General features: G+C 36.6%; 4 protein-coding genes across 5 annotated transcripts; 2 read left to right on the top strand and 2 right to left on the bottom strand.

Annotated features, from left to right (window-relative positions):
* Window positions 1-6023: 6023 nt before the first annotated feature.
* On the top strand, window positions 6024-9410 carry LOC109014235. 2 transcript variants are annotated; one of them, XM_018996615.2, is made up of 4 exons: window positions 6024-7221; window positions 7885-7940; window positions 8042-8231; window positions 8759-9410. In XM_018996615.2, the coding sequence occupies exons 1-4, from the start codon at window positions 6571-6573 to the stop codon at window positions 9107-9109; spliced, it is 1248 nt and encodes a 415-aa protein (XP_018852160.2). In that variant the 5' UTR covers window positions 6024-6570; the 3' UTR covers window positions 9110-9410. The 2 variants fall into 2 exon arrangements, with proteins under 2 accessions (XP_018852160.2, XP_018852159.2); XM_018996614.2 differs by having other exon boundaries at window positions 6035-7221; window positions 8039-8231.
* A 1409-nt stretch (window positions 9411-10819) lies between these two features.
* Window positions 10820-13132, bottom strand: LOC109014240 (acyl-CoA-binding protein-like). Its single transcript, XM_018996620.2, has 5 exons — window positions 12945-13132; window positions 12360-12516; window positions 11355-11472; window positions 11204-11266; window positions 10820-11119 (listed from the first exon to the last, which is right to left on the bottom strand). Exons 2-5 carry the CDS (start codon window positions 12369-12371, stop codon window positions 11040-11042), a joined length of 273 nt encoding a protein of 90 aa, XP_018852165.1. The 5' UTR covers window positions 12372-12516; window positions 12945-13132; the 3' UTR covers window positions 10820-11039.
* Window positions 13133-13224: 92 nt separating this feature from the next.
* On the bottom strand, window positions 13225-16628 carry LOC109014234 (26S proteasome non-ATPase regulatory subunit 11 homolog). Its single transcript, XM_018996613.2, has 2 exons — window positions 16518-16628; window positions 13225-14685 (listed from the first exon to the last, which is right to left on the bottom strand). The coding sequence occupies exon 2, from the start codon at window positions 14659-14661 to the stop codon at window positions 13393-13395; it is 1269 nt and encodes a 422-aa protein (XP_018852158.1). The 5' UTR covers window positions 14662-14685; window positions 16518-16628; the 3' UTR covers window positions 13225-13392.
* A 690-nt stretch (window positions 16629-17318) lies between these two features.
* Window positions 17319-19749, top strand: LOC109014238 (ankyrin-3). The gene is made up of 2 exons (XM_018996617.2): window positions 17319-17510; window positions 18997-19749. Exons 1-2 carry the CDS (start codon window positions 17374-17376, stop codon window positions 19613-19615), a joined length of 756 nt encoding a protein of 251 aa, XP_018852162.2. The 5' UTR covers window positions 17319-17373; the 3' UTR covers window positions 19616-19749.
* Window positions 19750-21408: the final 1659 nt, after the last annotated feature.

Here is a 21408-nt window from a genome sequence, read left to right as displayed (position 1 = left end):
CCAGGTGAGAATGATGAATACGAGCAGACAGGCCAGGAATTGAAGGAGCAGTTAATTTTAGTTTCAGACTTTCTAAAATAAAACATGTTTTTATGACATGAATTTATTCAGTTTATTCATTTAATATGTTTGTAAGACATTTTATTAGACCTTTTTCTACAAAATAAATTTCTAATTTCATTTATGAAATTTGAGATCTCTTGCCAGGTTTATTTTTATGAAAAATACGTGACACTCATAGCCTACGAGAAATGGGTGTTACATTAAATTTTTCATATTTTACAATTATATCGATCGTATGCTAATTAATAATCAAATTATAATTAAATTATTATCTAAACAATCATATTTTCAATGATCATATTTAACACTAATAACTATAAAATTTGTGTCTCATCTGCAATTCTGTTGAAGAAACCGCCTATCATCTTTTTCGAGTGCCCTTGCTCTAAAATTATTTGGAGACAATCAACATGGCCCCTTAGCATCTCAGCTATAGGTCACAATCTTCAAACTTGGATTAGGTGCATATTGGATTCGGTTCATAACCTTCAAATTTGGATACTTAAATCCACAAGTTTCAAATTTTTGTTGTGATTGCTATGGATAACTTATAGTTTTATAGAAATCAGATTATGCATGACTCTCTAAACCTCTCTATAGAACAATTTGTTGTTAAACTAAATGATTCTTATAGCGACCATTGTAATGCATGAGATTCGACTGGAAAAAATAAAGGGGTAGAAAAAAGATGGATTCCCCCTCCCATAGGTAAATTCTCAATCACCTTTGATGTGGCGGTAATACCATGTGGTAGCACCCCAATTGTAGTTTGCAAATCACACACAGGGGAGATAATTTTCATAGTGGCCGAACATATAAGAATTTGCAACCCAAATCTAGGGGAAGCAAGGGCAGCGTTTTCAGGAGTTAAAGAAGCACATTCCATAAATATATTGAACATCTCAATTGAAGGGGATTCTCAAAGAACGTTATCAGCATACACAGAGTTAGAAAAAACTCAAGACTGGATAGCAGAATGTACCATAAGTGACACAAGATTGGAAAGTAAAAAAAATACATTGATCTCATAATCGATATGCGCATGCCATTGCAAAATGGGTAGCTTCCAATAATATTACTAGCAGCATTCCTCTAATTAAAGTTTCACAGTGTTTGTTAGATTTCATAGTAGGAAAGAACCCCCGTTATTGTCTCTTATTCTTTATATTAACTTCTATTTTTTGAACTGATGTATCTATTTTATTTGCGTTAATGAATTGTCTTCTCTGAGAAAAACAATTATTGATGCAGACAATATCTTCAAAAATCAACAAGGCATTCATCCAATGTCCTAGGCCGGTTTTAGACCTGAAAAAAACTCGAGGGAAAAAGCGGTACTGTGCATGAGCCCTGTGAAAAATAATGAATAAAATAACTTTTGGCTAAGCTTCTATCGAGAGAAATAACTAAGGGCTTATGTGGAGAGAGAGAGAGATAGGGGGGAGATAAATTATTTATAAATTATTTAATAAATGGGAAAGATTAACCATACAAATATGTGGAATTACTGTAACTTGTAAGCAAAAAAATTGCGTTTGTCTATTCCAATTAGGGGTGTAAGCAAAAAAATTTTACCGGTTTTGAACCGGTCCGGTCTAGGACCGGTTCTTAGAATGTGAAAATCGGCCGGTTTAGGATTTTTCAGACCGAACCGGTTGATAAAAAATATATATAAAAAATAATATTTGTATTATTGTATATATAATTTTTATACAAAATATTATATATATATTAATATATATAAGTTTTATATATTATGTATAATTATAAATTTCACATAATTATAAATTTTTATGTGAAATTTATATATATATATATAATTATATATATTCATATATGAAATAATTTCTTATTATAATTTATAAATTATTACATAAAATGTTAATACTAAATCACTAAAAGTTTATAACTAATACTAATAGTCTAATATAGACTAATGTCTATAGTTATACTTATAATTAATACTACAAGTTTATAACTAATACTAATATTAAATATATAGTTTATAACTAATACTAATATATAACTTATAACTATACCAATAGTCTAATATTAATACTATTATATAGTCTAAGATATTTATAAAAGTATAAAACAATTTTTTTTTTAAATCAAATTTTTTTTTATAAACAAATTTTTAATGATAAATTGTGAAATTTACATTTTAAAAAAAATTGAAAAATCGGACCAGACCGGACCAAAAATCGGTAAAATCGGAGGTACCGGTTTAGGAGGGTAACCGGTGTATAATCGGTTTTGGAAAATATAAAACCGGTACATACCGGTTTAGTCCTAGATTTTGTCTAAAACCGGACCGAACCGAACCGATTACACCCCTAATTCCAATGTAGACAATTTAGTGGAGTTGTTAGCTAACTTTTAGTTTGCATTTACATTTGGCTACACCAATACTAATGCTCTAGAGATTGTATTGTCATGCTAACCACTAAAGAATTCTTTTACTTGGAAGTCGGTATGCAAAGTACACCCTCTATTTTATCGACATAAGAAGACTTGGCTAGTAATATATTTTAAATTTATTTTTTTCTAGCAAATCAAGTATTGTCATGTCAATTAAATAGAGGGTGTGCTTTATACACTGGCACTCGCTTTCAAATATAAAATTTCAATACTAAAATCATGTCATATTAAGATGGCATTTGTCCTCATATTTTTTTTTCCTGAGCTTGCTAAATAGATTAATATCACTGTTATTCTTTAGTCCTGTTTTTTATATGATCCTCTTGAGAAGATGTCAAATTTCTAAAATTTTGCCAAGAAAGCAAAAGCAAAGTCTTATAAATATATCAACATTTGTTATTAGGATGACATGGTTTAAAATGAGAAGAAGAAATATTTGTATATTTTAGGAATGAGCAACGATACTCTTCATTATAATCCTAATTGTTCTAGACGTGCTTCTGTTTCTGGTTCTCTGATCTCAACCAGTCATGCTTTTTTCTCAATTGTGTCATTTCTAACTGTTAGATCCTAGATCGAATGATGTAGATGAGTCTGATTATTATCACTTAATATATATCATGTTAATGCTTAAAAATAACGCAATAGGTTGGAAGGGGGGAAAAAGTCATTACCGGCCCGCTGAGACTATTTGGGCCTTGATCGGTGTGATTTGGAACACCTGATGGTGGTTTGGTGCAACTGAATGGTGTTCGTGCATACATCCAAGGCAATGAATAAAAAATAAATGCAGGAAAAATAAAAAAAAAAGATGGAAATACACAAATTTATATGATTCGACATAATGCCTACATCCACGGGAGTTTGAGGATGAGAAAATCTACTATAATACAATTATTTTACAGTCTCTCATAGTATCTTATCCTTACTGTACAATGAAAATTAGAAGTCTATCTTATTGGAGAGATGATATTGCTGAAGTCTTTGTCGTGAGGTTGAAGAAGCTCTAAAAATTGTAGTCTGGCCAAAAAGTCATATGGAAGAAGCCCTCAAAAGTCCCTCTCAAATCGTCTTGTTTCCCTATTTTATTTTCAATATCTCATTCCTTCATGTTACATCATCTCTCATTTCCCTCCTGACATATTGTCATTCCTCTCTTATTTTGTTGTCTTCTAGTGGAGGCCCTTCATCTTGGGCTGGGCTTAGAAACTCATTGTGAGTTTAAAATATTTGATCCCCTTTATATCACATCATCAAATTTAATTATAAATAATAAGAATTAGGATTAAAAAAAGTATTTATCTTTTATGGAAACATGGTCCTCTAAGACAGATTGATGTGGTCTTCGCATGTTTATGGTGTAATCAAAAGAGTTGTTTTGGTTTTTATCATCGAATGGTTAGTACCCTAATCTAGTTGAAGTGCTGATGTTGATCCCACCAAATTTCTCACGAATTAGAACAAAAATTTATATGAATCAGGCACAATTTCAGAAATATAGTGCTGAACCGACTCCAAAAAAGTGATGGGCAGTCTTGAAGAAAAAATGCAGATAAAAAGTTACTAGCCTAGTTTGGATATTGGGATATTATAGCTGAGAATATCTAATTATTATTTATTATCTATTTATTATTATTATTTAATATTCTATAATTACTTTCTAATTACTATTTATTGAATACTTAAGAATAACTCACTACGGAATGCAAGCTTAATAAATACTGTATTTATCTCTCTTCAATTACACCATTTAATTTGAGTGAACAGACGGAGAAGGTATCAATCTCCACCTCTGTAACATGGTCGGCTAAATGGGATAGATGTTTGATATTTTGCAGGCGTCGACAAGTATTTTAAGCCAAACAATTATACTGTCTCTCGCTTTCATAACTATGTTGTACTCTCTCTCTCTCTCTCTCTCTCTCTCTGAAAAAAATGTAAGAACTTGATTCAAGCAGACATTTTTCATCTTTAACAATCGCAACCAAGATCAACCCTGAACTTCAGACTGTAATGGGTAGCCTGAAACAATTACTAACCATTTTTGCTTTTTCAAATAAATACTCAGAAAGCAGAGACGATGCTCTGAATGATGGAGGAGATTTAAAAATCACAGATAAGCTCATGGCTGAGCAGCGCTTTGTAAAATGATTCGTCTACTCATATTCTGGGATGAACATCTTAAGGTTGAGTTTTTTTAAGGCAGGAGAGCTTCATCAATTCCGGAGGAATCCTTACGCAGAAATGCAACAATGGAATATGATCATTGCGGATTTCTGCATCATAATTGAAATGCATACAGCCATGCGATGGGGCCGATAAGTTTCTGCAGTGTGAGCCCCATCTGTTGGGAGTCTTGAGTCCTGCAAAGTGTTGGCGACTGAGTTTGGCAACAATTTGTATGGGGTTTTGGGTCCGAAGGACATCTTTGTTTTGGGTTAAATCCATATAACATCAAAGATTAGAACTGCAATGACACGAAAAAAGCATGTGATTGTGCAGAATGCATCCAAGATTACAAGGGCCATAGGCAGCTGGCCCAAGCCATCTTGGTTGTGAAGACAATACTAAATCCAAGCAATTCTACTAGCTGGTACGAGAGGGAGACAAGAGATGAAAAAGGTGGATGGTCATTTCACTCTAAACACGAGCCAAAATTTGAACCATCTTTTTCGGGTGTCCTTTTCTTTTGAGTTTTTCCAGACAAGCAGTTGCAAAACATAAATTTGCTGGGTCAGCTCCACGATATCACAGACTCATAGTTCCATGGGACACTTGTTTTTTGAGGTAATCCAGTAGATCCAACCTTTTATCAAGCTTTCCAAGTTGATTCATTGATTATTGTACCTTCTGCACAGTGCACATGCTCTCTGTGTGAGTGTGTGTGGCAGTGATCGTTCTGGGAATGATTTGATTTACTCCTTTCTCTAGCTCAAAATATATAAAATAAAAGAAGAAAAATATTTGATTAAAACATTGATTCAGTAGATCAACCTTTTATCAAATTCCCCAAGTTGATTCATTGATTATTGTACCTTGTGCACAGTGCAAATGCTCTCTCTCTCTCTTCTTTCTCTGGCAGTGATTGACAGATTGTTCTGGTATGATTTACTCGTTTCTATAGATCAGAATATATAAAATAAAAGAGAGAAAAATAAACATACCCACCATTTTACTATTATATAATTTTTAAAATTTTTTCTTAATAATTAAAGATGTTCAAAAAATACTTAAAAAAATATAATAATAAAATAAAAAACTTCAAATACACTATAAATAACAAATGAATAATAACCCAATCACTATCCATCCAACAAAATCTTGACAGCCCAATGAAGAGTTTAATGGGTAGAAGGGAGAGACAGATATGGGTTCCGAGGCTCCCACTTTAACTGGCTATTGTCTATTGGACAATGAAAGTCAACCAAAGTGGAGAAATAGACAAAACAAAAAGCTGTTAAAGAACCTCCTTATTAATACAGCTTAAAGGAAAAAGAAGAAGAAAAAGAAGAAGAAAAGTAGAAAGCCTTTCTTACCCTTCCCTCATTTTTAAAGCACCACACGCTCAGACTGGGACAAACCGTGAGATAAAATATAAAGATGGAAGGAAGGCTTGGCAATGCCATTGATATCTTTTTCTTATGACGTTTAGAAACAACCTACAGCAGAAATCATAGCACGAGAATTGAATCTGAAGTTCTGAACAGCTAAAAATGGACAGGATGAGTTTAATTGTCCTAAACGGCTTCGTGAATATATGAAGGCAGAATCTTTAAGATTGATGTACAACTGATCTTCTGATTTTTTGATGGTACGAATCAAGGTCTGAAATGAAAATCTATTTCTCGAGATTGCAGTGATATTTTATGACGGATTGGTTAACACAACCTTCGTTAATTCCATGTCCTGCAAGACCCATTTTCGTAAATTCATAGTCGGAAAGCCAACCAAGAAAAGGAGCTACGGGCTCAGAGGGGGGATATTCCCGATAAAAAGCAAGGAAAGCCTCTTTCTTGTGGACTCAAAAGGTCTTTTTCTTCTCGGTTTCGGACTCGAAGGTCTTGCAACTCGGAGTCGAAGGAAGTAATGGCAGAAAAAGGAGGAGAACTGGGTACCGTACTAGAGGAGGACGCGGGAGAAGACAGAGACGAAGAACAAGAAGAGGAAGTGAAGAAGCTTGTGCGAACTTACCTGGGGCTCAGCTTCTCGGTGTCGCTGGCATTGATTCCCAATAAGACAATGTCCCTGGTACCGGCCCTAGAAACCCAAGTCCGGGAACTCTCTTTGAGACTCCTGCAAGCGGAGGAGCAGCTGAGGCAGATGAAGTCCCGGAGAAAGGAGGACTCCAAGGCCAATGCCCGGGTGGTGGAGATCTTCGCGAGCCACCGGAACGCGTGGCAGGCGGAGGAGAGGCGGCTTCTTCAGGGGGTCGAGGAGCTGAGGGAGAGGGTGGCGGAGCTGGAGAAGAGGGAGGCAGAGTACAGGGCGCGGGTGGAGGAGCTGGAGAAGGAGGTGGGCGAGAGGGATGAGATGATTAGCTTCATGTCCAGGACCAGCAGGGTTGATCATCATGAGTTTGGGGAGGAAGAGGAAGATAGTTCGGTTGAAGTGAACTTTGTTTATGAGCGTCCGGAACCACATCCGCAGCTTAGTCATCATCAGAAGAATGCATTTGATTCTGAATTGTTGGCGTCCTCTGCTTCCAAGTTTTGGGCGGAAAGAACTAGCCTCTGCCAGGTATTAACTTTATTTTCCAATGCCTTTGAATCCCCTAGTTTTCTAATTGAATATAATTGAACAACGAAGAAAAAAAGATTAGCCTTTGGAAGAGGCCTATATGGTGAAAAAATATTTGAATCTACTGCTTGAGTGGACAACATGATGGAGAATAATTCAGACTCAGTACACTTGCAAGAAAGTAGCCACGATCTTTATTGAGTAGTAGATGAGAGAAAGTTGTACAAGATAGTTAGGGTTTGTTTGATGAAAACTGATGGATGGGATTGGATGAAGATGCTTGTTCAAGAGAAAAGCACCCAATAGATAAAGAGAAGACCTAACATAAGTTCCAATTGTCTGATGGAGGATGCATCTTTAGATAGAGCTAAATGGCCAAAAAGGGCAAAAAGAGTTTACTTGATAATAACTATATGGCACATGCATACACATCTGAAAAAGAAAAAAGAGTTTGTTGGATATATGCCAACTAATTATCATTAGCAGAATGATACTACTTTAATCTCTCATTGGGATTCCAGGTCTAATATAGATAGTGTAGAATTCTTAAGTTATTTTGATATTCTAATGGCCTTAGATAAACTAATGATGCTTAAATTCCATATTTGTGAAGAGAGTGAAGGCATTTCTTATGGACCTGAAGTTAAGTGTCTCATCTTGCAGGATCTACAGTATGATTCCCTCGAATCATTGTATCATATGAAGCATTTTGTACCAAGGTAAATTGAAAGTCTATCATTGATAATTTCTGAAGAATGTATTGGTATTGCTAACACCTTATGACTAACAAAAGGGGAAACATTTTTTGCTTGCCTAGAAGGGAATCCCCTTGGAAGGTAGATGGTGAATCAACTGGAGTTGCCTCTAAACTAAAGTTACTTGAACAGGAACTCATGAATTTGGTAAGCGTGGGTAACAGTGATCTATCAAAAGTACCAACACTAATGAGGAAGCAAGCAAAGAGATGTCAAGCTCTTGCAGGGAAGATTGATGATCTATGCAGAAGAATGGTAATGCTCAACTGCTTCCGGTTTATTGCTTCTTTACTCATACACATCATGACTAGTCTTGATCATCATTTGATCCTTTTAGACACATTATCACTTGAATAAATCATGCTACATGAGAAATCTATGCATGAGAGAGGTCCCGCTTGTAATAGTGACCAATTGGAACTAAAAGGCTGTTCCCTTTGCCCTTGTGAAGTAATTAAAGGAAAAATCCTACATGATGCATCTACAAAGCTATTTTAAAAGTATCTTGCTGTGGAAGAGTATGTCAACCATTTGTTGTTGAGACCCAAAAATATGATAAATGTAACACTGTAATCAGATGTCACCTGCCCCAAATTCTCCTTTCTCTTTTTCCTATTTTAGCACTTCCCTGGTTTACCCTGATTATTGGTGAAAGATTCAGGATACAAGTCACCCCTCAGCCTGCTGCTACAAATTGTTGTGATTTTTATTTCCATTGTTGGTATTTGGTAATGGCACATAAAAAAAAAATGTTACTAAAGTTGCTTTCCTCGTTTCTACAGCAGGCTAGTGATCCTAGTGAACCAACCCTTAGTCCAGAGTTTCGAACGCAAAGGCAAACAGAGTTTTTACTCGAGGCATTTAGACTTCAGCAGCGCGCATCAGAAACTGGACAGAAGCTCATGGCATTACGAACTGAAGTTGGGAAGAGTTACCATGGGGATGAGGCGAGCCAGGCAAAACTGAAGACAAGGATATCTCTAGACTCGATCATAAACAACTTCAAAGAAATCCAGAGGAATTTGGAGATATGGCTGGCCAGAATTATAGGAGATCTTGAAGGGATTCTGGCAAGAGATGGCGCTTCTCGTGTAAGGGATTATTATATGTCAAGGTATCCTTTTGTTCAATAGAATATTCAAGCCATCTTGATCCACAAAAAATATATATGCATATGCTCTTTTGGTATCATACTTTCTAAGCAATAAAGTGGCAGTTAAATGTCTCCTGTATATGAAAGTTCCGCTTTGTTAATAATATCATCTTAACCTAACATTACATCTTTAAAATGTAGTCAACATAGATCTGAAACATTAGGGACAGAGACAAGCTGCAACTTTTATCAGCAAGGATTTCCTTGAGAACCATGTTCTATGTTGCTCCAGCATAACTTTTCTATGAATTCTAAAATGTATATAAAATTTTTTCTTTTTATTTTTAATAACAACATAGAAAATTAGAAATAGTGTGGAGTTTATGTCTGAGTAAAAATATCCATAAATAGTTATAGAGATCGGCTTAGGTGTGATTTGGACAGTGAGTTGAGATGAATGTTGACGTTGAATAAAATATTATTAAGATGTTATTTTTTAATATTATTATTGTTTTGAGATTTGAAAAAGTGTAATTATTTATTATGTTTTGTGTGTAAATTTAGAAAAGAATAATACTACTATGCCTCTTCAATTTGTTCCCTCATTTTGACCGTTCATGAATTTAATTTTTATTTATTTTTTTTTTAATGGTTACGGAAGTAACTATTGGTGTATTTGCATTTTTTTTAAATGTTTGAAAAAAAAAAGAAAAAAAAAGTACAATTTGCATTAAGTGGCACACAGAGTGGGCACATGCAGGCGATATAGTAGACTATTTTTTAAAAAAATTGTAATAATTAGATAAAATAAATTGAGATAAACTCTCAATCCAAACTTGGTTAGGCTTTCCTTAAGACATTAGAAGTAAAACTTTACACACCACCAATAAAGTTTGCCCCTATTAAAGAGTATATTAATAAAAGCAAGGGCGTGAGACACATCAATGATTAAAACTAGAAAATAGAGCATCGACCTAATAAATTGGTTGCCACCTATCACGTAATAAGTAGAGATGCGATACAAATTTGCTGTTTTGGACGGCCGATAAAGATGCTTGTTTCCTCGTCTTCCTATTTCTCGAAGAAATATAGGGCGGCATGTGTGGGTCACATGCCGGTGGGTTTGTTGGTCCCTCTTCGGTGATTGAGCAAAGTTAGTCAAACAGTTTTTAACTTTTCTTTTTCAAGATTAATGGTATTTTGTGGTTCACGTTGTCCATTTGGTACTGGAATTCAAACAAACCCCACTCCAGACTACATGGAAAATTAATAAAACAAACCTAACTCTCAACTACATGGCACTCTTCTTTGTTTGGTAAGCTGAAATTCATCAATGACAGAGCTTAAATGGTAATCTAGGCGATGGTATCAAAACGAATACAGGCAAATGGTTCAGGTTCTGATGCTATTTTTCGTACCATTTTTTGAGAGGATTAAGCTGGATTTGAACCTCATAGAGTTATTGACCAGACTTTAAGTCATAGAGTGAGATAGATAGACATATCAAGTGAATCTCACAATATTTATAACTAACTGAGTGAATTTTTTAGGAAGCATGAATGTTCAATAAATGCTACGATGCCTATTTTAGGTGTTTATCTTTTTCTCACTCTAGCCCCTAAGAAATTTCAATTCAATTAGGCCTGTTCGGATACAGAAATGAGATGAAATTATCTCACATGATCTCATTTTATCTTATCTAATTTTAACTAATAATCTTACTACTATTTACAAATCATCCCATCTCATCTTACTATCCAAACCGGCCCTCCATATATTTGAACATAAATAAGCAGCTTAGCCTATTTTTTAAGCTAAGTTAAAGCAGGCACTGTATTGGGTTCAAGAATTTTGGCCAACTCAAATTAACAAACACAAGAAAATGAACATATTTAAGGAATCAAGGCAACACATTTCCAGTTTGAAAACTGCAGATGCTTGTTTTAGTTACTACAATTTAGAAGACAACATCAGGCAGATGCCACAGCTTCTTCCTGCAACTGTTTCACTTCGGTTATGTAATCACTCATTGCTTCCTCCTTGGATTTTCCTGGAAAAGAAAAGGTTCGATATTTCTCACAACAGAGTTAACTAAACTATTCATCACCCTTTTAACAGATCAGAATACCATTACCTTCGATAGCCTTCCATGCATCCCACTTTGCTCTCTCCTTCATGCTGAACATTCCAGGACGGCCTGAAAATTAGATACAAAAAAGCCATAAAGGGTGAAAATTAATTTTCTCAGAAAGAAGCTTTTAGCTCAAAAAGCAACAGATGCTTACCGGTGTTCACTGGTCCAACGGTGGCCTGCTTGTACAGCCCATAGAGAATAAGCTTGCTTTCGTTTGAGGTATTCTCCGGCAGGGTCTTGGCTTTCTCAGCATACTCCTCAAACTCCTCCTGCATTAATTAACGCCAGCACATTCCTACTGTTAACACATTTACATGCATGTAAAACGCCAAAAGAGCTATAAGGTATTGAAGCAATTCTTCCTTTTAAGTAGCTCTGCTACGAATGGGTTTTATTCTCAATCTATCTTAATTTTCCCAAGCCAAGATAAAGCAGAAGGGAGTCATTCAAATCAGAAAACTGAAATTGGAACCCATTAATGATGCCATGAATAAAGGACCTGAAATTCCAATACCGGATACCAATTCATCATGCCTAGACTAGATCAAGATGGTTCTCTTTGATCTTATGCGCATTGAGTAATTTCATAGTAGATCATACACCCAGTACGTGCATCCAAAATGTTATCTAATTTCCTAGATAATCTAAAAGCAAATTTACAAAAGGAAAATACTTTAGTTACAAAAAGATTACATAAAAATAATTACACAAATTGATATGGTTTGATGTGATTCATTATATAATAAAGTTATTTTTATAGATTTAACGGATCAGATGAAATCACGTCAGTTTCTGTGATTATTTTTGTGTAATTCTTTTATAGATGTAATAGTAATCTTCTTTTATTGCTCTCCTGAAACAAGTATAATATCCAGATCTGAACTAATTCCTAAAAAACTTTTTTGAGTCTAATCCAACAAATATTAACAAAATGGGCAATCCCTTTAAATCGTTAAACAAAAAACAATGTGGAAAACTACTCGATGGTGATGCGCGTTTAAGGGTTCTGTCATATCATCAATACCCAAAAATAAATAAATAGGACCAGAAAGTTCCTTCCAAGAAATAATTTCCAACGAAAGAACATATGTTGCCCAATAAAAAAAAAAAACGCGAGATTTCTAAGAAGGATTGAAAAGAGAGTATTATGGCAGACCTTCAAACCCATATTGCTATCTCTCGCCTGAACTCCGACGTCTGATTTGCTTGGCACTTCTCGCGTGCCGGTATGTGTTACATGGTGAAGTGTGTGTATGAGGAAAGATATTTCCCTTGAAACTATCACTCAGGGCCGAGACTCCCGATGGCATATCCTTCGTATATATAACATATATAAAAAATAATTTAGCAATTTTAGTGTTCACAAGTTCAACACAATCTCTTTAAAATATTAAAGAAATTTAAAACTCGAATAAAAAATGTGATCCCAAATGTTAAAAAAAGAGAACGAAACACTTTCTATTAATATTTCTTGAAAGATGGAAATGTGAGGTGTTATAATAATATTTATAATTTAATATATTAATAATAATTCACAGAAAATAATCGAACACTAAAATATAACTTTGCGAAGCCAACAAGACATTAGCCTGATCGTATCCTGATCCTGATCGAGTGATTTGGTTTGGGCCTTTTTCAGCCGAAAACAAAATCTCGATCACTAACCTTTCGACAGAAAGGGTAGACGCCATCCGACCAAAGTTTATTATTATTGTAATGACGATAATAACATTGTTCTTACCATCATCAACTTTGGCCCTCTTTTAATCCCTTGATTCGCCCTCCACTTCAGATCGCTTTGTGCTAAACTTACCTTACTTCATTCAGGGGAAAAAGCTTGAATGGAGGTATCAGTGGCAAGAGATTGAGAATATGAAAGGGTTTTACTTTTCTATGAGGGCTTGTAATACAAGAGGTGTTATCTGGGTTGGAACAAGTTTTATTTGAGTTTGGTTCATTTGGAAAAGGAGTTTAAGCTTTTGCTGAAATGGTGATCCTGAAAAAACAGTGAGACAAGAGAATGTGAAAATTTTCCCTCAGAGAAAATATGGATCTCGGAAATCAACCCAGAAAAAGAGTTTAGGCTAAACAACAACGCATTAATCATTCAGGGAAGCATCTCAGGTGAGAAAACACAGTAATTGCTTTGAAATAGAAACTAGAAAGACACAGGTAATAGCTCTAGAACCTCATGCCATTATCTTGGCAGACCTAACATAGAGGCTATCCACGACCTTGCCAACATTTGAAATGGTTTCCAGTGTAGCCAGATATATTGCATCTATCTTGGGATCGTCAAAAATGACGAGGCATCCAGCACCCTGATCCAGAGTACCCGCAAACTTCTTATCCAAAATCATCTGAGACAATTTCTTCTCGACATGATCAACCGGTAGCTCAATCAGCTCAGCAATATGAGTAATCTCAACCCTAGAGAAAGGTTCAATCAACCTGCAGAGATTCTGCTCCAATAACGTGTCATACAGAGAAGAGAGGTGCCTGTGGACAATAGGATCTTCCTCTAGCTGAGCCTTGAAATCCCTGAGGGCAGTCTCAAAAAGCTTCAAAGAGCGTTTTGAATGGGCATCAGCCACAGCCTTCATTGCATCCAGCTCAGGTCCCACATATTGCAGCCCAGCTTTGGATGATATTATTCCCGCCACGTCATCAGCCTGGCTCACCATGATTTTGCATAACAGCATATACTTGAGGCTAAATACTGCCCTCGGATCTTCAAGAGCATTGAAAGCTTCAAAAGCTTCAAAGAAATAGCTATAAGCAGTTTTGTAGTCCTTTTCTTCTGCATGAAGGATCCCACTCTGCAAATCTATAGTACCCTGTTGAGCTGGGGGTACATATATGGCATTGGCAGCAGTTCTAGCAGCTGTCAGAGAAGCCTTGGCTTTGGGGAGATTCTTTAAAGAGAAATGGAGCTTGCTCTCCAACAAGTCTATGTCCACAAGCAGAAGCTTGTCATCTAGCCTTCTCACTTCCTTTATTAAGCTAGAAAGGAGATTTAAAGCTTCCGAGTACTCTTTGTTTTCCATCAAAAGAGCTGCAAGCCTTGCCTCCACTCTTTGCCGTAGGAAAGTTCGCTTTTCATCACGGGTCCACTGCACCATTTCTTGGCAGAGGGAAATCTGGAGATCAGACGTGCCTGGTATTTTAGCTACTGCATCAATTATCCCACGAACAATTTTTGCAGTCTTTGCCTTGGGAATTAAGTTGAAAAAGGGCCTCAATTGGGTCAAAAGGTTTCGGAGATCCTCTGCCCGATTCTCTTGCCTTAGAAGATCTGAAAGATTTGTGATTGCCTGTTCCTTTATCCGTAAGGCGTCAGCAGAAGATGATGGGTTTTCAAGCACACGGTAAAGAATAGAGATGGCCTCAGCTGGGGTCTTGGCTTCTAAAGCCTGAGCAATAGAATCAGTAGTTGCTGGGAGATATGAAGAAGACATAGTTGATTGTTCGGAAACTGAATCCTGAAAAATGAAAACAATCCAAAAACTTCATAGACATCAAACACCGGATAGAGCAAAATAATTGTGCCCAAAGATATAAAGTAACTCATGCTCAAAATAGTTCCAAGCTAATTCAGCAAACAGCACCAATTTCTAAATCTTTGAGCCTCTACACTCTCTATATAAAGATAATAAGTACATCCTCAACACGGGAACTTAGCAGCACTCAACAAATAATCCATTTCATTCTGTAAAACAAGATACCAAAATTACCAAGGGATTCCCTAATGATACATAAAAGAAAGACCTGGACATTTAACAGCATCAACCATCAGTTTCTAAGTTGAAGAGTCCGTTTCTAAGATCTATTGTCCCCTTTTTCATAGAGGTATTCCTCTTGTACTTAATCATAGAGAAAAAATAAATAGCAGAACCGTCACTAGCACCAGCTGAATCATTTGTTAAATTTCTTCTCCTCTTTGGGCCATTAACCCAAAAGGAAAAACTATAATACCTCTTATTATGGCAGTGTACCAACTGAAAGTACTATCAAAACCTAATACGTATCTCTTTCATGACAAAATAAAGGAGCACAATTGCGTATTAGAATCATAGAAGGGTTGGTCAACCTTCATCCTACTGTCGTCCCAGCCAATAAATATGCAGTAGTACCATCAGTAACACAATGATTCAGATGATTCATTTCAGGCATCTGCAACCCACAAATTCCCTATAGATGTCCCAATCGAGCAAGCAAACTATCGGCCCCAAGCCCATAGAAGGAAAAGAACAAACTAAGCAAAGAGTTCATTGGCCATGCATAGTGATGGGTGAAGGGAGTCAACCTCTTTCTCAAAGAACACTCTAGATAGTTTTGTTCCTCTCAAAAATCACTCTGGCTCACTTGCAGTTTTTGGCCCTTTTGTAGGGTACATCAGATAAACTCTTGGCAAAGAATTTGAACTTTTAAATGCTTTTAGTCCACATTTCGCGTGCGACAGATAAACTCCCAGCAATCTGTTTTAAATGTTTGTAGTCCACTTCCAAATTGTGTGTTAATATGTAAGCCAGAACGAATTTCGAGAGGAACAAAAAAAATCTACTGTTATTGTAAATTCTTTTCAAAAGATCTCTTGAACAAGGGAATATAATCTATTTCAAACACGCCAGCTCTAGTTGCTCATTCATTGTAATGTGTGAAACAAAACCCCTAGGGGTTGGCTCAAGTGGTAAAGGTTTTGGGCTTGGGGGTGTGCTCCCTCTAGGCCTAAGGTTCAAATTCCCTTGGTGCAAATAATCTCTTGGAGCCATTGGACTAGGGGATTTTATCCTTGACTTATCTGATGTGCACTTCTGGAAAACTCATTGCTGAGGGCCTATGCACCCCGGGATTAGTTGGGACACTGTTCCTGGACACCCGGTGCCAAATCAAAAAATGTGTGAAACAAACAAAGAAGTGACAGAAGGTCACCCTTCTCTAATTAGCTCAAAACTGTTAATATGCCGTATGGTTCGGAATCAGGGAATTCAAAGAATATTATAACTGGCGGAAGGAGACAATCCCAAAGAATGCTGCAACTTCTACAAATATCCATTCAGTTTCTGAAACACTAACATGAATATGATGCTGTAACTTGGGATTATCAGCTATTACTGGAATTAACATTCGAAAATCTGTTTCGTGCTCGATTAAATAACATAAAACCCACTTCAAAACAAACTGCTGCAAATTACACAAACCCCAAAAGTAAAAGAACAGACCAGACTATGTGTAATCAAGTAAGACCATGAAAACTCTGATAATTGAAGAAATCAACCACATCTGATCCAAGACCCAGAGACGAATTGCATACCTTGAGTGTCTGATTATTAGCGTGGAGTTTCTCGTTCTAGGGAATTTTTTTTTTCTTTTTTAGGTAAGTCGTTCTAGGGATTTAAAAGACTCCTCCGCTGGGATATCAGACATTGGACGGATGAGATTAAATCAGCTTAAGGACGGAATTGGGAAACGGTTCAGATTAGATCATCTTTTGGATTGAGCTGGGGGTAGTTATGTAATTGTGAGCTTCGCAATAAGGCCAACCAATTGGCCCACGATTGTGTAGGTAATGACTATTTTTGACCAAATTGGATTATTCATTTTTTTAAAAATATTCAATTTTAAAAGAGATAAAGAAGTAAAACTTAAAGGTGACGCTTATTATATTAAGATTCGAAGGTTCGTATTCTACGGTTATTGGATTGAGAGATTTTGTTTTTAATTATTTAAAGTGCATTTATAAAAAATTTCTTTCTTCTGTTCATCATCGAGATTAGTTTAAATGTTATTTCTAGACATCTTATATGAATTTAAAAAAAAATTATTTTTTTATATATAAAGAGAGCAATAGATAAATTAAGTCGGTTTTATTGTATACAATTTTCAGATAATATAGAATTTATATAAATATTTAATGTTGTGTCTATTTTTTTTTCATATTAAATCATCTAATTAAGGAATGTTAAGGAAAGAAATGTGGTAAAATTAAAAATAAAAATAAAAATAAAAATAAAATAATACGAATGGGTCAAGTGCCCATCAAAGCCCAGCTTTTGACTGGGTGGGCCTACAATACCAACGGGAGGGGCTTAAGTGCGTTTTGCCCGAGAAACTCCAGAGAAATATCAGTGTATCACTGTTGTTTCCTGTAACCGGAGACGAGGGGGAAAATGGGGAATCCTCAGAAATCGGGCACCGGCGGAGATCTTCACAACGCGGCTCGGTCCGGTGACCTGAATGCGGTGCAATTAATATTGAGCACAAACCCTTTGGCAGTCAATTCCAGGGATAAGCACTCTAGAACTCCGTATCCTCTTCTCCACCCTTTTTTGGTTGCTTTAGTTGGATTCTTGCTTGTGTCTTGTTTGGTTCCCGAGAAAACCTAATGGTGGAAGAGATATACTTTCTGGAGTCTTTAAGTTATTTTTAGATAAATAAAATTACGAAGTTTATCTGTCTCGTTAGTATTGTTATTTCTATTTTGAGTGACCATGAGGTGAGCGATAGAAAACTCGATATTACCCAGTTCGTAATTTTCTTTCTATTGGATAATAAAATTGTTTGCGGCCTTTAATTCACTTTAAAATAAAAGTTTGGGGGCTGCTATATGTTTCTACTTTCATAAATCTCTAGTTTAAGTTTACACCGTGATCATAACTTATCGAGGGAAGGGATCACAGATGATAGGAGAAGCTGCCGAGTTTTCACTCATTAATGAGGGACTTGGTTGCAGTTTCTTCCGGGAATTTTGTGTTACAACAGCAATGGCTGGGAAAATAAAGAATTTCGTACCGAATTTTGTCGGGTCTTTCTGTTTAATCTCCCCATGCATCTTTGAATTGTGTTTTTGGGATTTGGAAATTGGAATGGCTTGCTCATGATTTATTGGAGAATCTACTTAGACATGGCTGTCGCTTTGAGACCTATTTGTGCATTTGTCGATCGTAGATGGTCACTATGATAAAAACATTAGTTTTCAAAAACATACTTTTCTGGCAATATATATCGATGAAATTAAATTACTTTGTAAGGGTGAGAAGACCCTATAGACTTGTCAAGGTTATTTGTGTCTCTGTTGTGTTCTTAAGTGCCATTTCTTGTTATTTGGGGGACTTGTCGATGCCATCATGTTTGTTGATATTTGATGTTTTACGGAGTCCCATTGGACCTCCAAATAGCAACGTGGGGGTATTTAAAGACCACGAGAAAATAAAATTGTCTCCTTACAAAATCCAGACTTCCAAATCTCGCCCTTTTTTATGCTCTCATTGCCTCTCATCTTAATTCTTTTATCACAACAACAAAAAGAGAGGAATTTAACCAGTAAAAACAAGAGGATTGGAAGATGGATTTGATACTGGCTATGGTGATAGATAAAAAAAATACTTATACAACACTGGCATAAGTAGTTGTGCCATATGAGATGAACTCTTTGAAGTGTTTTTTTTTTAAAAAAATTTTATTCTTTGGGAGAACCTGGACAGTCAAATGCAAGTGCAGGGGGGTCCCATTATCTCTCAAAATACATAGTATTATTAAGATGCTAAGTTCATCATGTACTCTATCTGTTAATCTTGGCTTGATGTACTCTTTACTCCAGTATCTTCCACTGGCCATTAATTTGTTTCCCTGTCAGCTTTGCAACTTATAAATAACATAGAGCGGCTACTATTCGAGTACTGGGAGGAATTCACTTACTAATGGGCAGAGACTTATTAGTGAAACTTGTATCCATCATTTAGTATTCTTGCAATCAGATTTTGTTTCTTTGACACAAGCAACCTTGATCATAGACTGCATTTAGCTGCATGGTCTGGCCAAGCAGAGGTGGTGAGTTATCTCTGCAAGAACAAGGCTGATGTCGGTGCCGCTGCCATGGATGACATGGGTGCAATTCACTTTGCTGCCCAAAAGGGTCATTTAGAAGTCGTACGAACTCTACTTTCGTCAGGTGCCTCTGCTAAAGCTTCTACTCGCAAGGGCCTGACTCCATTACACTATGCTGTCCAAGGATCCCACTCAGAACTTGTCAAGTACTTGGTAAGGAAAGGTGCAAGTCTTAGCATCAAGACAAAGTCAGGGAAGACTCCCATTGATCTTGCTAGCAATGAAGAAATTCGCTCCTTTCTGGAGGAGTGCGAAAGGTCGCCCATGAAAGGAGATCTGAATGGTAGAGAGAAGGCTGAAGAATCTGACCCGAAGCCATCTGTGCAAGAAAAAGAAGAAAATCCTGATGATGGAGCTCCTTCCGTTGTACACGACGAAAACGATGAACTGGATGGTGAAGGGGTGAAGCGGAAGGGTGATCAAGATGATAGAAATGAAGCCTCATCAGAACCAAAAAAGGCACGAGTTGCACTCAATCACCTTTTAAGTGCAGATGATGCACAAGAAGATGAAGAAAACTTGTGATGCCTTGATAGAAGTGTGGAAGAGTGACTACTTGCCATCCTGACTGCTTTGGAGTTGTATGACTTTTTGTGCTATACGATACCATAATCGCATCTTTGTAAGACTTTCTTAACTAGAGTGTTTTTTTTTTTTTTTCTTTTGAGTTTCAATGTCTTGATTTTACATTGTGATTTCCTGCTAATGTCCTGGTATTTTATATTGTAACGCTATTTTAGGGCTAACTGTCATGAAACAGGTACATAGAGAGCATGCAAGAGCGACATCTTGTGATTTCTTCTTGTATGAAAGTTTTTTTTTTAATTTTTAATATCATGAATGAAAACTCAGTTATAACAAAATGTGTCTCAGTATTGGTAAATGGTGACCCTGTGGGTTTCTTTAATTTTTCGAGGGGCCTAAGACGAGGGGATCCATTATCACCCCTTTTATTTGTTCTAGTCATGGAAACCCTAAGTAGAATGGTGTCGGCTGCGGTAGATGGGGGATTTTTTTTCAGGATTTTCAACGGGAGATATTAATCATGGGTCCATCATTATTTCCCACCTTTTGTTTGCGGATGACCCATTTCTGTTTTGTGAGGCAAATGCAGGACATGTACAATCTTTGAAGGCTATCTTACTTTGTTTTGAAGCGGTATCCGGGTTGAAGATTAACCTTTGTAAGACAGAGATGGTTGCAGTGGGTGAGGTAAGTAACATTAGGGGGTTGGCGAACATTCTGGGATGTGTGGTTTCTTCGTTGCCATTGAGGTATCTCGGTCTTCCATTGGGGGCTTCTTTTAAGGCTAAACCAATTTGGGAGGAGGTGGTGGAGAAAATAGAGCGTAGGTTGGCTAGGTGGAAAAAATTGTATTTAACTAAAGGAGGGCGGATCACTCTTATTAAGAGCACTCTATCAAACCTTCTCACATACTTTTTGTCTATTTTTCCTTTCCCCACCAGCATTGCAAATAGAATAGAGAAACTTTATCGTGACTTCTTGTGGGGTGGAATAGGAGATGAGTTTAAATTTCACTTAATTGGGTGGGAAAAGGTGTGAGATGGAGGATTGGGAGTCCGTAATATGAGGGCCTTTAATAAGGTTCTATTGGGAAAATGGTTGTGGCGCTATAATAATAATGAGAGGGGAGTTTTGTGGAAAGGGGTGATAGACATGAAGTATGGAAGTACCCCGGGAGGAAGGGGGGGTTCTAGAGAGGGGAGAGGGGCATATGGTGTGGGGTTATGGAAGTATATACGGAAACATACTCGGCGGTGTTTGGGGAATGTCAATAGGATCAACTTTTGGTATGATGTGTGGGTGGGAGACATGGCGTTGAAGGAGGCTTATCCCACTATATTCAGAATTACATGGGACAAAGAAGCTATGGTGGTTGACTTGCGGGTTATAACTCATGGCACACGAGAATGGAACATTAGCCTTACTCGAGATACACATGATTGGGAAGTGGTAGAGCTGTTGGAGTTTCTTAACTTGTTGTATACTGCTGATATTGCTGTTGCAAATGAAGATGAGATGGAATGGAGACCTTCTAGGAAATGGATTTTTTCTGTACACTCATTCTATGAATCATCTACCATACAACATAGGTAGAATTTTCCTTGGAAGAACATTTGGAGAAATAAGGTACCTACAAAGGTTGCTTTCTTTGTCTGGACAACAGCTTTAGGGAAGATTTTGACTATTGATAATCTTAGAAGACGTGGTTTAATTATCACAGATTGATACTGTATGTGTAGAAATAGTGGCAAATCGGTGGACCATCTACTCTTACATTGTGAGTTTGCAAGAGA

The sequence above is a fragment of the Juglans regia genome, chromosome 9 (genome assembly GCF_001411555.2).
Source record: "Juglans regia cultivar Chandler chromosome 9, Walnut 2.0, whole genome shotgun sequence".
Lineage (NCBI taxonomy): Eukaryota > Viridiplantae > Streptophyta > Magnoliopsida > Fagales > Juglandaceae > Juglans > Juglans regia.
Note: the sequence above shows the minus strand (reverse complement) of the source record. Positions and strands in the feature narration are given on the sequence as shown.